Source organism: Callithrix jacchus, chromosome 17, assembly GCF_049354715.1.
Source record: "Callithrix jacchus isolate 240 chromosome 17, calJac240_pri, whole genome shotgun sequence".
In the NCBI taxonomy this organism is placed as follows: domain Eukaryota; kingdom Metazoa; phylum Chordata; class Mammalia; order Primates; family Cebidae; genus Callithrix; species Callithrix jacchus.
Window position 1 is genome coordinate 76653392 of NC_133518.1, and position 18157 is coordinate 76671548.

The 18157-nt window shown below is 40.3% G+C and overlaps 1 protein-coding gene across 1 annotated transcript in view; it reads right to left on the reverse strand.

Annotated features, from left to right (window-relative positions):
* The window catches only part of SCN10A (sodium voltage-gated channel alpha subunit 10), a 112155-nt gene extending 98113 nt beyond the window's left edge, over positions 1-14042 (reverse strand). Inside the window, exons 1-3 of the mRNA XM_035278191.3 lie at positions 13738-14042; positions 12205-12332; positions 9165-9245 (exon numbers count right to left, since the gene is read on the reverse strand). Coding sequence (XP_035134082.2) covers positions 9165-9245; positions 12205-12332; positions 13738-14007 — 479 coding nt within the window. The 5' untranslated portion in view covers positions 14008-14042. The remainder of the gene's footprint in view (positions 1-9164; positions 9246-12204; positions 12333-13737) is intronic.
* Positions 14043-18157: the final 4115 nt, after the last annotated feature.

Here is an 18157-nt window from a genome sequence, read left to right on the forward strand (position 1 = left end):
TGGAGCCATTAAAAAGAGACTAGCAAATCTGTCTAGTTAATACAGTAGCTTATATTAACAGATAAAAGAGGATATGATAACCTTAATAAATATGGAAATACTGAAGCCAAACCCATTCGCGACGAAAGTCTCAACAAACAAGAAATGGAAAAAAGTTTCCGTAACTTGATATAGAATAATTATGAGACTCTCACAAACAGCATAATAGTGAAACATTAGAAGCACACACTTTAAAATCAAGAGCAAAATAAATATGCCCATTGTTACAGTTTTGAATTAGCATCACGCTGAAGGTCCTGGCTGATTCAGTAAGACAGGAAAAATAAACAGGTGGCATAGGAATCATAAAGGAAGAAACAAACTTGTCATTATTTGCACATAATATGACTGTCTAAGTAGAAAGTCCAAGGGAATCTACGGAAAAATTTAACTTTAAGGAGCTCAGCAGTGTTGATGGATACAAAATCAATATGTAGAAATTAATAATATTAAGGTATTTTAGTAATAATAAGTATTCAACAGGGCAACCAAAATTGCAATGTACCTAGGAAAAAGACATTATAAAATGTTGTAGAAAAATATTAAAGAAGACCTGTATAAATTAAGAGATCTGCCATGCGGATGTGTGGGAAGGCTTCATACTGTAAATGTGGTGATTCTTCCTGTGGTGATACAGTCAGTGCATTCCCAAACAAAGTTTCCACAGAGTTGGAAGAAAAGAGCTAGAGAATATGCCCCTTAAGCTGGCATGGAAAAGTAAAGAAACAAGAGGAACCAAAATAGTTTTCAAGAAGACAACTAAGGAGGGGCATGCAAGTAGAGCAGATTAGGTCTTACTATAGAGTGTTTAAATCCATGTGGTGTTGACTCAAGATGTGACAATGATATTACTGGAAAAAACAGATTCAAGTAGACATGGGGATCTGGTGCATGGCAGAAGCAGTGGTAGGAACCACTTGGGAAATGATGTATTGAAATTAATGGTGAAATAATCCATATGGAAAAATATTGGAAGCCTATCTCATACCACACACACACAAAAATAAATTCTCAGAAGTTGAAATTCCTAAATGTAGAAAGAAAAACTGTGACTTTGAGGAGAAAACACAGGATAATATATTTATGGAATACTATGTAGCAATTAAAAAATGAATGAATTAGGTCTACATGTATCCATTTGGACAAATCTAGAAAACATAATTTTTAAAACATCAGATAAAGCACACATGTAATATGATAACAGTTACATAAATTTTAAAAGCTATAAATCAATACTTTTTGCATGCAGTGCCAAACACCCACTTTTTTGTTTGCAGTAGATTCAGCTTCATTTCACATGTTCTTTTCCAGATGAGAAAACATGTACCTTCCCTACAACCAAATTGCTATAATTCATCAAAGGTTTTTTTAATAATATTGATATGGTTAGTGACGGTTGTCCCAGGGTCATCAAAGAGCCCCTTCAGCAATTATATGAAACCAGGGCAGGGGGACAGTAGGAAAGTTCTGGTCTTGTCCTTCTTAACAATTTTTGACTCCTGTTCTCTGCACCTTCTGGTGTCCAATCTGAGGAAGAACCTCTAGTTCCTTCCTGAGCAAAAGAGGGGATTAGAAAATGGAATATATATCTTTTTAGGGCTTTTTAGGGTTTTTTAAGGGCTTTTTTAGGGTTTTTTTTTTTTTTGAGACAGAGTTTCGCTCTTGTTACCCAGGCTGGAGTGCAATGGCACGATCTCGGCTCACCGCAACCTCCGCCTCCTGGGTTCAGGCAATTCTCCTGCCTCAGCCTCCTGAGTAGCTGGGATTACAGGCACGTGCCACCATGCCCAGCTAATTTTTTGTATTTTTAGTAGAGACGGGGTTCCACCATGTTGACCGAGATGGTCTCGATCTCTTGACATCATGATCCACCCGCCTCGGCCTCCCAAAGTGCTGGGATTACAGGCTTGAGCCACCGCGCCCGGCTGGAATATATATCTTTATCCCCCCCACAAGCAGACAGATAGGCAGGCAAACAGAGAGACGCAGAGCTACCATTATCAGCAGGTAATCGTGCAAAGTTTCAGCAAGGAATAACAGAAGGGAGGGAAGATAAGGAAAAAGACTGTGTTAAGAACGTAGTAATGAGATTGGTTTCTTTTTCCTCCCTGGCTACAATCTAATGTATTTTTCAAAAATATACACCATGATATTAGGAGCCCCAGTCTATCCCAAGGACATTTATTCTCTTCCTCAGGGCTCTCAGCAACATAAGGAACAACTAATGGCTATTATCAATTTGCATTTCAAAAAGAAAATCTAGTCTGATCATTTCCACAAGGCCAAGAATGCTGAACATCATCTAATACCTGTCACACAAATTTCCAGGATCACGACCATATAGGTAGATTTGTATGTATTATATTGTTCACAGTGTGCATATAAAGGGAATTATGTCAACAATTCAGTTAATGAGAACTCTTATAAAGAAAGGATTTGAAAATTAGTGGGAGTGGAAATGAATCCAACTTTGGAAGACGATTTGGCAATATCTCAAAAATTAAAATGTACACCCTTTTGACCTGGCAAGTCTACTTCTAGAAATTCGTCCCTTAATTTTACACATATTGTGTGTACAAAGAGACATGGGTAAGGATATTCACCAAAAAATTAATAGGTGGTGGCAAAATGTGAGGATTATGTTAATTATGATAAACATGAATGTCTATCAATAGGACAATAGTTAAATAAATTTTGCTTCATCCATGCACATGAAATATGTTCAGCTAATTTCTACAGAACAGCTGCTGCCGGAATTTTTAGGGGATGACATTGAATTTATAGACTAATTTGGGCAGCACTGACACTTTAACAATAGTGAATCTTCTAATTTATTCACATAAGACATCCTTTAATTCATTTAGGTACTTCAACATTTCTCTCAAAGATGCTTTATCATTTTTTCGTATAAAGGTCTTGTACATATTGTTACAACAGCTTTTGAATTTATTGGATCTACTGGTTTTCTATTTTCTAATTTATCTACTGTTTTGCTATTTTCTAAATTATTGATTTTTTATAATTATTAATTTCTTCTTTCTTTCATTAATTTTATTATTTTTTTTCTAGTTTTATGTTAGGTCTTTAAATAATTGCTTTCCAGTTTTTACTGATATAGCTCTTGTTACCCAGGCTGAAGTGCTATGGCGCGATCTCGGCTCACCGCAACCTCTGCCTCCTGAGTTCAGGCCATTCTCCTGCCTCAGCCTCCTGAGTAGCTGGGATTTTACTGATATATTTTATGCTTCAATGCTATGAATTAATCCCTGAATATGTATGTATTTAACTGCACTCTCTAGGTTCTGATTAAACTGTTTTTTATCTTTTCTTCCCTAGAAATTGTATAATTTTAGTTTGTAGTTTGTCTTTTGTCCAAGAGTTCTTTGAGAGAGATTTTAAAAAAATTATTGAGTGGCAAGTCCTCTCATTTTATTAAATTTGGTTATTATTTTTTAACTTTATTGCAATGTGATCCATGTGTTTTCTATATTATTTCTACTTTTTGGAGCTTATTGAGTTTTTTTGGTCATGGCTTAATAATTGGTTTGATTTGTTTGGTTTTTTTGAAAAGGAGGTTCATTTTCTGTCGTTAGGGAAGGTAGTTTGCTATATATTAATCCGCTATATTATATTAATTATATTACTAGGTCATCTGTACATACTTTTTAATACATTGAATCTGTTATTGGCTAAAATAAATTAATTAAAATTTTCTATTCCTACAATGTTTTTATTTCTCCTCCCACTCTAATAATTTCTCATTTATAAATATTGTTGCCATATTATTTGTTGTAAAGATATAAAATACTGCCATGTCTTTAATAATATACGTGTAATAGCATTACAAAATGCCATTTTTGTTCTATTTCATGCTTTCGGACCTAAATTCCCTTTCTCTGATATTACGATCATCGCTTCTGCTTTTCTTGTTCACCTTTGCTTATATCTTTCAAATTCTACAATTTTAGTCTTTCTGTGTCACTGCAAGGCATGTCTTTTTTATTCAACACAGAGTTGGACATTGCTTTACAGTGTAATAAGAATTTTTTAAAATAGGTGAATCAAATCCATTTATATTTATTGGATTTGCTTAGTCTTAGTTCGTTTATATTATTTTATATGATGTCTTTAGTAGTTTAAAAAATGTTAGGTTGATACAAAAGTAATTATGGTTTTCGCATTGTTGAAATTTGCCATTTGATATTGGAATACGTTCTTAAATAAATGTGGCTCTGTTATACCTCATTTTAATGCACATTTCTCACTGTATTTTTTTTGCTAATGGCTTATTACTTGCTGTTTATATTTATTTTAGACTACGGAAATTATGTTAGACAAAAAGCAAATTTGAGCGATTTTCTTGAGTTCAAAATGGGTTGTAAAGCAGCAGAGACAACTCACAACGTCATCAACTCATTTGGCCCAGGAACTGCAATGAGGGTACAGTGCAGTGGTGGTTCAAGAAGCTTTGCAAAGGAGATGAGCGCCTTGAAGATGAGGAGAGTAGGGGCTGGCCATCTGAAGCTGACAGTAAATAGTTGAGAGCAATCATCCAATTTGATCCTCTTAAAACTATACACGAAGTTGCGGAAGAACACAACGTTGACTATTCTGCGGTCGTTTGGCATTTGAAGCAAATTTGAAAGGCAAAAAAAAAACTCCATAAGTGGGTGCCTCATGAGCTAAGGGAAAATTTTTAAAAATCGTCATTTAGAAGTGTCGTCTTCTCTTATTCTATAAACGAATTATTTATTGATCAGATTGTGATGTGCGATGAAAAGTGGATTTTACAGGACAACTGGCAATGACCAGCTCAGTGGCTGGACTGAGAAGAAGCTCCAAAGCACTTCCCAAAGCCCAACTTGCACCGAAGAAACAGTCATGGTCCCTGCTGGGTGGTCTGCTGCCCGTCTGAGCCACTACAGCTTTCTGAATCCCACCAAAGCCATCACATCTGAGAAGTTTGCTCAGCAGACTGATGAGATGCAGGGAAAACTGCAACACCTGCAGCCGGCATTGGTCAACAGAAAGGGCCCAGTTCTTCTCCACAACAGACTGCACGTCGCAGAACCAGCACTTCGCAAACTGAACGGATTGGGCTGTGAAGTTTAGCCTCATCTGCCGTATTCACCTGACCTCTCACCAACTGACTATCACTTCTTTAAGCATCTCCGCAACTTTTTGCAGGTAAAACACTTCCACCACCAGCAGGATACAGAAAATGCTTCCTAAGAGTTTGTTGAATCCTGAAGTATGGATTGTTTTTTTTTTTTTTTAAGACAAAGTCTCACACTGTCGCCCGGGCTGGAGTGCAATGGCATGATCTCAGCTCACTGCAGGCTCCATCTCCCAGGTTCAAATGATTCTCCTGCCTCAGCCTCCCGAGTAGCTGGGATTACAGGCACTTGCCACCATACCCGGCTAATTTTTTGTATTTTTGGGAGAGATGATGTCTCACTGTATTGGTCAGGTTGGTCTCCTCGAACTCCTGACCTCATGATCTGCCTGCTTCAGCCTCCCAAAGTGCTGGGATTACAGGCATGAGCCACCGCACCCGGCCGACATGGAGTTTTATGTTACAGGAATAAACAAACTCATTTCTCATTGGCAAAAATGTTGATTGTAATGGTTCCTACTTTGATTAATGAAGATGTGTTGGAGCCTATTTATAATGACCTAATGTTCATGGTCTGAAACCCCAATTACTTTTGTACGTTTTTTTTTTTTGAGATGGAGTTTCGCTCTTGTTACCCAGGCTGGAGTGCAATGGCACGATCTCGGCTCACCGCAACCTCCGCCTCCTGGGTTCAGGCAATTCTCCCGCCTCAGCCTCCTGAGTAGCTGGGATTACAGTCACGCGCCACCATGCCCAGCTAATTTTTTGTATTTTTAGTAGAGACGGGGTTTCACCATGTTGACCAGGATGGTCTCGATCTCTTGACCTCGTGATCCACCAGCCTTGGCCTCCTGAAGTGCTGGGATTACAGGCGTGAGCCATGGCACCCGGCCTGTACTATTTAATTATTCGGTGTGTCTTGTTTGCTTTTTATTTTTGGATGTACAATTTTCCAATATTTAGAGTTTGTCGTGTTATTTGTTGCAAATATGCAGATCACTAAAGAGTTTGCATCTTTATCCTACTTCTTTCCTTTATATGTGAAAACTGTTATAAATTTATTATTCTAATTAAAACCATGTAATGCATTGTGCTTAGTGTGCTATTTCTTTAAACAGAATCTCTCATTTCAGTTTGATAATTCTCTTTCCATTCCTCACGGTTTCATCCATCATCTGACTGTATTAATAATCTCTTTTTGTGCTTACCTTTGTACTGTTGAATATAATAATTTTGTCCATTTTTTGATTTATCAACTTGAAATAATATTCTTTAACTTCGTGTTATTATAGAAGCAGGAATACGTGAACATACTCTGCTCCCATATTCTTTCATCTTTCTGCTTCCATTTCTTGCTATTTGTATCATGTCAACACTTGTAGGGCCTCTGGGAATTGTAGGGGGTAAAATGCCTTTGTTCTCATTTTCATCCCCCTCTGGAGGTCCTGTGGTTTAACAAGCTCTGTTCTGCTAAGTGATTTACCACTTCTCCACCCACTTTTGGTCTTCCAATTGTTTTGACATCTTTTGTCCTCTGTGTTTTCCATTCTCGTTCTCTTTGTTCTTGTATATTTATACTGTTCTTTTCACCATGCTGTCATTCTATTGGCATTTTGAGAGGGTGAGGTAAAACACAGGCATTCTATCTTCCATATTTAACAAAAATATTCAAATAACTCCCAAATAACTCATTTTGAAAAAGAAAAGTTTTGCATTAAAAGTCCAGAAGAAGCACAGACATTTTACATTCTATATGATCTCAGCTATATTAAATATAATTTCATGATTTTGTGATTTCTCTACCTAGTTACCATCTTCTGATTTATATTTGCCAATGTTCTGCATTTTATGCAATGGTCATTTATTTTTAAAAATTATTTTCTTTTTTTAAAACAAAAACAAAGAGGGGAGAAAACTCTGTCTCTTTCCCTGACAAGGACACCAGTTCTATCGCTTAAGGGCTCCTCTTTTGTAACTCCATTTAACCTCAATCACCTCCTTAAAAGGCCCCATCTCCAACACAGCAACATGGGAGTTAGTTTCAACATTTGAATTCTGACGCAATTCCGTATGGACGTAACTCCACAGCAGCTCATGTGGCAACGATCCACGCCATGACCAGCACTTCACAAGCCCCTTCCCTGGAGGTCACTGTTCTCCTAATTTTTGGTACTTTTTCTTGCCTTTCTTTATTGATGTTTTTTACTTCTTAAGTATGCATCCATAATGAAATAGTTTAGTTTTGCTTGATTTCAAATTTTATATAAATGAACCGTGTTTATGTAATCCTTTGCCTTTAGGTTTTTGTGTTCAGTATTAGGTTCTTAAGACTAATCCTTATTGTTGTGCAAGACTAAAGTTTGTTTTATTTTATTTTTTGTTTTAGATGGAGTTTCACTCTTGTTGCCCAGGCTGGAGTGCAATGGCGTGATCTAGGCTCACCGCAACCTCCACCTCCTGGGTTCAGGCAATTCTCCTGCCTCAGCCTCCTGAGTAGCTGGGATTACAGGCACGCGCCACCATGCCCAGCTACTTTTTTGTATTTTTAGTAGAGACGGGGTTTCACCATGTTGACCAGGATGGTCTCGATCTCTCGACCTCGTCATCCACCTGCCTCGGCCTCCCAAAGTGCTGGGATTACAGGCGTGAGCCACCGTGCCTGGCCTGATACTTGACATTTTAAAATGCCAGCATCGATGGTATTTTTAAAAAATATTTTCTATTTGTTCATAGTGTATATACACAATTGATTTATGTATGTTAATTTGTACCCAGCTACCTTACTATACTCTTTAATTCTAACAGTTTCTTTCTAGGATATGTTGGATATTTTATAATATCCAACAATCTTATTATCTGTAAACTGTATCTTTGGTAGTTTTTTTCTTCTTAAACTTTTCTTTCCTTGCTTTATTATGCTGGCTAAGTCCTCCTTCACAAAGTGGAACTGAGAAGAACAGACATCTTTGTTATTTTTTTCTGTTGATTTCAAAGGGAAAGCTTTCCACATTCACAATGAAGTATGAAGCTTGATGCTTTAAAACAATGAATGCCCTTTATCAGAATGATGCAGTTCCCTTCCATTCCAAATTTCTAAGAGTTTAAATTCATACATGGAAATTGAAGTTTATCAAATGACTTTTAGCATCAATTAAGAAGACTATGTGATTCTTCTCCTTTAATCTATTAATAGAAATAGAACATATTTTTATTGTGGCATGCATTACTGTTATGGTTAGCAAAAAAAAAAAAAAGTTGGAAAAAAAGAAACCTCTGCAAAACACCAATTATTATACCCACAGGTATGTTAGGTTCAAGCTGGAGTGGGAGCATCCCTCCCAGATATGTGGATATGGGATATTTTTGGAAAGTTCTCACATTCTAAAACTATAGAGGTTTCATCCACTAACCTAGGGAAATAGAATAACCTCGAGAATACTAAGGTTCCTTTGAGGTATATGAAGCATGATAACTTAAACAGCTTCATTTATGAGCTATTTCCTAAATATATCTCAGAGCCATTTGTTCTTAGTTCTGTCTCAGTTTCGCTCCTGTCTCCCTTTCATAGTAGGCCTTCTCAAAGGCGTATCTTCTCTAAGACATACACTTGTGTGTGCATCTAGCAGGTGAGTGTGTGTGTGCGTGTGTGTGTGTGTGTGTGTGTCAGAGGCGAGGGGACTCATCTTCCTAGACCACCCTAGACTAATGAAATTAGAAATTAAACTTTTTGGGGCTGGGACTCAGGCACTTAACAATTTTCCCTGAAAATTCCAATGTGCAGTCAAGGTTGAGAACCACTAATCTGTATCTCCTTGAAGCTGAAAATCGTATGTGTGTTTATGAAACAAAGTTCACAGAAGAAGAGACCTAGTTATCACAAAGACAAACAGATAACAAGATTCGGCATTATCCACATGAGGCCTGGTGGGATGACTAAAAGACAAAGACTGCCAAGTGAAGGAAGAAAAGCAAAGGGAGGAGGTACCATAATGATAGCAAATCTACTCACTCAATCTTCTCTGGAAGCTCAGTTTGGGTCATGCACACACAATTGACCAGAATAGTGACGGTAATAAATAAACTGAACCACCTGGGAGGCCTGTGTTAAGGAAAAGCTGAGATCACCAAGTCTCTGTGATGTCATCTAGGATCACTTTGATGCTGAATGATTACATTCATAACTCTTAGCTAATAGTAGCTTTATGATCTTGTCACATAGTAACTACGTTACTTCTAATACAGCTAATCTACAGGTGGGTATTAATGTCCACATTTGGGAGCTGAGAAAACAGGTTGACAAAAAATAAAGGTTAAATAGCTTTTCCCAGGTCACGCAGCTATCAACCATGCTGCAGAGATGTGAACTTTAGCTGTCTGATAACAGACTCTGAGCAAGATGGAAGGAAATGTATTCTGTGCTCCAAAATGTCCTTCTGCCTCAAACCCTTCATTTCACTATACAAAGTGGCCTGAAATTTTATCTGGAAAATGTCATTTTATTCTAAACGACAGAGAGAAGTTAGAAACTTGGAGATAAGTGAAGGGGAACGAGCTTTGGTGGGGATTAGTTTCATCAGATTGCTTGCATAACTTAGATGAGATCAGTTCCACCGAGGAAATGGTCTTCTGGCTAGGAACGGTGGAGGCAGGCACAGGGAAGTGAAATACTGGCTCAGGAAGAAAACCCCAAAGAGGATTAGGCTGCAGTGGAGAACTCTGAATAGCCAGAGCAGAGAATATTGACAGCAGACAACGGGCCAAGGGATCACCAGAAGTGGAAGAAGACGTTGGGAGGAAGGTGGGTGGAAGGGGTCAATAGAAGGGAAGATACACTGGTGGGGAGAATCTAAAGGTAAATTGTTCTTGCTCGGGCATTTTTCTCAGGAATAGCTGGGCTCCTAACAGTACTTCCCAAGGAAAAACAAAGCTTGAAAATGAGCTTGACCTACAGAAAGAGTATAATACTCATTTTTCATAATTTCAATTTGAGCAGAAGTATTTAAATGTATTTTAGTTTTCTGGAAATGCCTTGATGTGTCTGGTTTTACAGTTACTTAGGAACACATCTGTTTTGAAAGGGACAATTCTATTAATTAAAGCACATTTTTCTGTTGGCTTACAATTACATTAAGAAAGATGCTCACATTGGGGGAAATGCTAACCCAAGGATTAAATTAAAACTGTGTCCCCAGTTCTACAAACCCCTAAAAGTAATACATCTTATGTGTAATATCACTTGTGAAAACACTCAAAGCAAATGTGGCTGGAGTTATATTTTTGGCGAAATATTAATAATAGGGCCTTGAGAATTCTAGCATCGTTTGGGGTTGGAGTTACCAAATTTAATAAATTTAAATGCAGACTTTTGTGAGTAAGAGACCCCCTCAACAGCTTTTCTGTCCAGCGATGACTCTACTAAGCAATTATTTACTCATCAAATCTCAAGATGAAGAGAATATTCACCGGTCACTTGGTTCTTTTAAAGGGATTTTATTTCTAATTAGCTGTTTCTTACTTATCCAAATGTAAGAATCCATAAAGAGGAGTTTGTATGTTTGCAGGTCTCTTTATTTGTAATTTCCGTGTAATTGTATGTATTTTGAAAAAACAACAGCTACCCAAGCAGAGATGACACATTGAGAGAATAATTACCCTGATTACTTTCCGTTAACTGCCTACTTCCTCACTGCAGATACTGCTCTATGCAGGAGGCAGGCTGGACTTCTTAACTAGCTGTGTGGTCTTGGATAATTCACTTAGTGCCCCTGTGTGTCAGTTTCATCATCTGTAAAATGGGGATGCTGATCTCTCCTTCAGAGGCTTTTGAACCAATGACAGTGTTGACATTTAGAAAGTATTTAGCAAGTGGGGGACTGCTATTGTCATTAAATATTCTTCTGTGGATCTGAAATTCCAAGATTCAGCTCAGAAAATATAATTCTTACTGGTTACCCATAAAGAAAAAAAATGTCAAAAGAGAAAACATAATGCAACTTCATTGAGCATGCAGCTTCATGTTGAGTGTGCAGATAGATGATTGTGCCAAGGTTACCAGCTCAGTGAGAACTGTCCTGAAATCCAACAGTCTGCCTCAGAGTTAGGGAGCAGGGTAGAGCTCTTTTTTACCAGAGCCTTCTAAGAACAGGCTGGTTACCATCTGTCAGGCGACTCAGGCAGATCTATTCTTGCACATCAACCTCCTGGAAGCCAGGGCTAAATTCATCCTAAGGAACTTCCAATCCTTCCAGTGACCAAGGATCTTAGGTCATCAGGATCTTTCCATTAGGACCAGCAGGGAAGATCATAGGAAACCAAACCAAAGTCTCTTTTTTCTGCTAGTTTGGCTTGCCCTGCAAAATCCCCTGAAGGCAGCTCCCAACACTACCTAAAACAATATAATAGACATTTGACGAATGTGTCTCTAATCTTTACATTCTTGTGTGGCATGAACCTTGGACTGTCGACATTTTAAACCTGCTAGTAGTTTTCGAGTAATTTGTGATGTTAACAGTGCCCCATGACCAATGAGGTCCCTTTGAGACTATGTGTGCTCTTCCCATCAAGGTCTGTTTTCCCTGCCCTCTGGGAGGTGCTGCTCTTTTGCCCAGTAAGCAGCTACTTCTCAGCATGGCTATGGCACAGAGTAACAACCCATGCCTATCTCATCTGCCCAGAGAAGGCTTGCAGCCCTCTTACTGCCTGTTATGTGTGGGGAAAGCGGGCCACATAGGGTGGTGAGAATGTTTCGGGGGGCATCAGCAAACCTCCCCTCATAAAGAGAACATTTTTCAAGTCGTGCATGCACAGGTGTGTCTAGATTAGTCTGAGGTGAATCCAAACCCCCTGTGTGCTGCATGAACACTTCCTCTGTGTCTTGGGACTGCTTTGGGGTACGGCACACATTAAAGCTATAAACCATTTTTTCAATCTAATGACCTCATTGTCTTTTGGGGATTCAGTTGGAGAAGGGCTCTGTTGCTAACCTCTAAAGCAGGTACCAGACACAGTGGGCAAGGTCTAATTCTAACACATGGAAGAGGCAATAGTGCAAAGGATATGAGTGGACAGACACTTTGATGGCCGTTCTTCTGATCAGGTTGAAAGGACTGAATAGCCACAGGGCCCGAGTGGCACTAAACCGGGAAATGGTCCTCCCTTTGTTCAGCACCATAAATGTCTAAAACAAAACAAAACAGAAAGTGGACCTCCAATGAGAAACAAGATTTCTTATGCAATCATGTTTTTAAACGTGAGTGGCATCACCTGAGGCTCATGAGCAAGAAGGGCTCTGGAAACCACAGGCCAACGAGAGCCAAATGGAGGTACAGAGAGGTAGAGAGGATCGAGGACTAAAAGCTATATCCCTGCCCTCTCAGCAAGGTCCTGGTCTTTGGAGCTGACAGGATGATGAGCTCCAAGATAAGCATGCTGAGGGTGCTTTAATGGACAGACAGCTGATCCGCAGGCTGGTAAGATGTAGTATGCCCAGGGGAGAGTACCAGCAGCAGGATGGTGAAGTTCTGGCTGGATTTAATTTCTCTGCTGATTAGAGAACCATCCCAGTTTCGTAATGTTCCTTCTGTTTCCATCTTCTAGGTCTTTGCCTCTTAAACCCTCTCCTATTTTCTTACTCTGAGCATTTAGGAGGATATGAGCTCTTGGCATGGGAGAGGAGGGAAAAAGATGGTCCAGTGCCTTTTTGTTTACTCTGCCAGCCGTATTTGAGATGGCTGATTCCTGGCCTCCTAACTCCCAAACATGTATTCACCATTTTTCGGCTGTGTAGGACATCTAAAATACAATATAGGTGAGATAATCGTCATGAAGAAGCCCTTGTTTAAACTTGTGATTCTCAAACTTTTTGATTTCAGGGATTATTACTCTCAAACCTTATCGAGGACCCCAAATAAGTTTTGTTTATGTCTATACCTTTTTGTTTATGCCATACACATGTATATCATATTAGAAATTAATGTACATATAAGTATATATGTTTATATACACAGGAATATACAGGCACACATTCTGGTAGTTGTTACAGTGATGGCACCATCCCCCACTGGTAGTTTACATTCACCAAGGTATGATCATAAGAGAATGTGTGTGAAAAATACAAATTACAGCCAAGTATTGTCAGGAAATAGTTTTGATTTTATAAACCTACTGAAAGAGTTTTGGGGACACTAGGGGTTCCAAGATCATAGTTGGGGACCACTGGCTTAAATCATCCTGTTTTCTGTCCCCATCCCCACACTCTTCCCCCAAGCTCAAGATGTCTGCTCTCTACCTGCAAAAGGAGCCAACTCCTCTGGAGGCCCCAGGCCAGAGCTCTTCCAAGGGAACCATCAACTTTCCCTGCAAGCTCTGCAGCAGGTATCTGCTTTTGGAGGTGTGGGTTTAGTTAGCTTCCATCATAAATGTAAAAGATTCAAAGAGATCGTCAAAGAAGTTAGATATTGTTTTGTTCATGGGGTCCTGAGCAGACTGCCACACCACCCAGGGCTCAGGAGACTTCCCCGGCTGGGTGGCTTGAGACTTCCTCTCCAAGAGCTGAGAACAGACATTCCTACCATAGCTCTTACCCGGTGTGTGCTGTAGAAGGTGTCTAGATCCTCCAGGGGCTCCCCGATCAGTTCTGCTGGGAGCTCACCATAGAACTTGGGCAGCTGGTTGCAGGCTTTCAAGTCTAGCTGGGGCCGCAGCTTCTCCTCCTGGTCCTTCTGCTCCCTGTGCTTCTCTCTGGTTTTCTTTGCTGCCTGCTGGGCAGCAATTTGCTTCTCTATCTCCACCAGCGACTCCGGAGTAAAGCGACGGAAGTTGTTAGTTTCGAGGGACCCAATGGGGAGTTCCATCTTCTCATTCTTCTTCAGGAAGTAGTTGTACTCTTTAAGAGTGGACATAACCACAGAGAGGTGACAGTTTGCCCACTGGTCCTGTCCCTCTCATCTGTCCCATCTTGATTGTGGGAACAGCCTCCCTCCCACCCTCATACCTGGCTCCTCCCTCGGCTCACACTGAGCCCCTGCCATTCCCCTGCAACGCTCTCAGGGAGGGCTTTTATTCCACCCTACTCCAGGTGCCTCAGGGTGAGGTCTTTGCTCCCCATGTGCTTCCATGTCACTGTTTCTTCACCACTTTGTCCCATCCTACCACCACCACCAGATTTAGCCATGCTGTCCTCTCTCCTTATTTCCAGGACCGCTGAGCTCCAGGCACTCTCCCATATTCATCAAAGACTTTGGTTTATTTAAGTCTCTCGCCACTTTCCTATCACAACCTTTTATTTATTGACATTGTCAACATTTCCCCCCCGGTCTGAATTTCATTCAGACTTCCAGGTTACTGGAGAACTCGGGATTACTGGAGAATTTCATTGGGACCTCCAGGTTCAGTCTACGGCTGAACACGTCTCTCCATAACCAGATCAGACCTGTGGTCCACATTTAGCCACTCCCTGACCCTTATCCTAAATCTGAAGCCGAAGTCAACCTAGAACAATCCCCCCGAACTGCTGAGGGGTGATGGGGAATCTCAGCACCGCCTGGGAATCCTCTGGTTTCCCTACTCAGCAGTTTCTTCTAGTCTGAGGTCTCCAATATACTCTTTTCTGTCTGTTCCCTGTCTTCTCTCTGGGACAGAGAGAAGGCCAATGACCACATTTCCTAGTTCATGGAGAAAAACGGAACTCTGGCAACTTCATGCCATTAAACCTCTCACTCACCTGCCTCTGCAGCCTTCTCTCCTTCCCTTCTGTTACAATGTGAGAGGTGTCATCCCACATTCTGAGGACCACGCCTTTCCCCTTGCTTACAATCCTATCTCCTAGCCACCTCATTTTTCTCTCTCTCCTTGTCTCCCAGCTCTTTCCTATCAGCATTTAAAGATGTTTAACTTTTCTTCAACTTTAAAAACTCTCCCTTGATTCTGAGCCCATCCAGGTCTTCCTTCTCTCTCCTCCTGTTCTCCGCTGGGTTTTAATAAAGAAGTTACTTCTACTCACTGCTTCCAGTCACTCTTCAGTCTTTGAAGCCTGGATTTTGCCCCCATATCTCACTAAAAGTCCTCCTTGCAAGAATACAAGAGAACTCCTTGTGGCTGAAGTCAGGAGGCCCTTCTCAGTTCTTAACTTTTTTTTTTTTTTTAGGCAGGGAATCACTGTCACCCATACTGGAGTGCAGTGGTGCAGTCTTTGCTCACTACAACCTCTGCTTCCTGGGCGCAAGCGATTCTCCCACCTCATCCTCCTGAATGGCTGGACTACAGACTCAGCTAGTTTTGAAAAAATTTTTGTAGACACAATGTACCACTATATTGTCCAGGTCCATCTCAGTTCTTGTGTTGATGGCCCTATTGGCTGTTTTGACAATGTTCTCCTTAAAACACTGCCCCTCCTTGGCTACCACGACACTCTCTTGGTTTTTGTAACTTTCTATCTTCTCCTTCTCGGTCTCTCCTTTCTCAGCTTCTCCCATACATGATTGTGAATATTGGCGCTCTACCTTTTGTTTTCAGAATAACAACAATAGTAACAACTTCAGCAGCACTAACTAGCATTTACTGAGATTCCACTGTATTTCAGACTCTTGATTAAGCAATTTTCATGCATTATTACATCAACTATCACTGTACCTGTGAAGTGTAATCTCCAATATATAAATAAGATGCCAGAGCAGCACAGTTAAATTTTCCAAGATCACATTACTAATGAGTGGCAGAATGGTCCTTAAACCCAGGGACATTTGCCACAATCTCTTGGGGCATCTCATCATTCCCATGTCTCTGCTTCTCATTTATATGCAGATGACTGAGTCTTTATGCGAGGCTCTCAGAAGTCCATGGGGCTCAGATCTTCATTTGACCTTTCCACTTGAGTGTCTCCTGAGCACCTCAAACTCAGCATGCCCCAAACTAAACTCATTAGCATCTGCCCACTTCTTTCTAATATCTGCCTCTCCTCTATGTCTTTGTACTGCCATTGGCCCCAAACAGCCTGTTTCTGTGTCTGTTCACAACCTGGGTACCATAATTATGCCCTTTCTATTTCATCTCCACATACAATCAGACATCTAGTGCTATTGCTTCTGTCTCCTTAGTATCTTCTCTTCATGTCTCTCCAGGATCTGCATTATACTGCCAGTCCAGTCACCGTCATCCCACTGGCCTCCTATGTGTTACTTTTATTCCCATTTTGTCCTTTCTAACCCATTCTCCAACTGTAGCCAAGTGATCTTTCTAAAATGCAAATCTGGTTGTGTGATATCTTTATTTACGATCCCTTTAAAGCTCTCCGTAGCACTCAAGATAACCCAAGCTGTGTGCTGACCTCTCTAGCGCAGTGGTCCCCAGCCACACTACTTTTATAAGTTTCTCCTTGAATTTGATCCATACTTTTTTATGTTAAGGCCTTTCCATATTCCACTTCTTTTGCCTAAAATTATCCTCCCACCTTGTTTCGCCTGGCTAATCCTCTCTCATTCTTGTACTCCACAATTTCTTCCATTTCTGACCTATACGAAATCTATGTTACGATTCCTGTTTCACGTTTCCATAACTTTCTGCACTTTCTCTATAAACCCCTGCTCTGGAATTTCTGTTTGCCTTTCTGTTGTTTCTACCAGTTGCAAGCTCAGTGAGGGCTAAACTCACATCTATTTTGTTCAGCATCAATTCTCCAGAACCTAGCACGGTGCCTGGCATGCAGTAGACACAGAATAGACATTTGTTGAATGAACAGAGGTAACCACAAAGCTTAACAGCTGAAAAACTGAAAGAACATTTTGTTTAGAAAAATGCAGCAAAAATCACAGATCCTGTCATAGGAATATAAGGATTGACATCTTAAAGCTAACATACCCCAAAGTCAGGCAGATGGTGGCAGAGGCAGTGCTTAAATCAAACACCCCTGTGATAGAGTTCTTGCTTGCTCCCACCATACCTAGATGTATCTCTTGAATCCAATGCCTTGTGATATAGACCCTGCTTATTGTCACCAGCCCTAGAGGCAGCTCCTGTACCCAGTACCTACATGTGGGAGGCTCTGCTGGTTGAAGTCCTGGGAGGAGCTCTCACTGCTCTGACATCATTTCTCTTCCTTAACGTCCTCCATGACTTTCTTCTGGAAACTTTCCCTGACCCCCTCCTTCTCCACCTGCCTATTTGTATTTGATCTGTCTCTTAGTGAGCTTTTCATAGTCAGTCTACATTACATAATTGAACATCTGTCTTCTCTTTTCTTCTAACTTAGTTCTATGCGCTGTGTGCCCAAGTCCTGATTAACATGGTGTATTTATGTAATGACAATTGAGACACTGTTGACTTCAGTGTCTTTGATTATTCCCTTCAGAGAAACAAGGACTAAGTTAACTTTCCCTTCCTTGTCTAGAGGAGAAGAGATGTTTAGGGTTTGGAATCATATTTGAATCCCAGGACTCAGTTGTTTAGTAACAATGCAGGAATTTCTGGATTGTTGTGGAATGCAATATTGAGGATTGAAAACAGGATTAAGCCAGAATTCCAGGTCCTAGAGCTGGGGCTTGAGGTAAAAGCAGACTCAGCCATGAAACTGACTTGGTGTCAAATGTCCATAATCTTCTGGGCTACCGTAAATCCCTCTGGTAAAGGACAAGGTTGTTTTCAACATTGGGGTGGGAATTGGCAGCAATGTAATGTAGGTATGAAGGACCAGTCCTCCTTTTAAGACTTCCCATTAGTAGTAATAGCTCTGGACTTGAGATTCCTTGATTGAAGTGGTTCTCTATCTTTCCATCTGTTACCCGGTGTCTTTATATGACGCTCTGAGGAAAACATTGGGGTGCAAGTAGTTTATCTGAGAGCTATTTCCAAGAATGTCATAGAAGAGTGGAAAAGTAAGATAGGGAGAAGAAAGCAGTATTTTTACGAGCAGTTTACTCTTATGGGCAAACCAGGCTCAGAATTGATTCACTGAGGGGTAAGGATACCAGGGTTTTATCTACCAGTCCTGCCCCTTATTGGTTGGGGTCA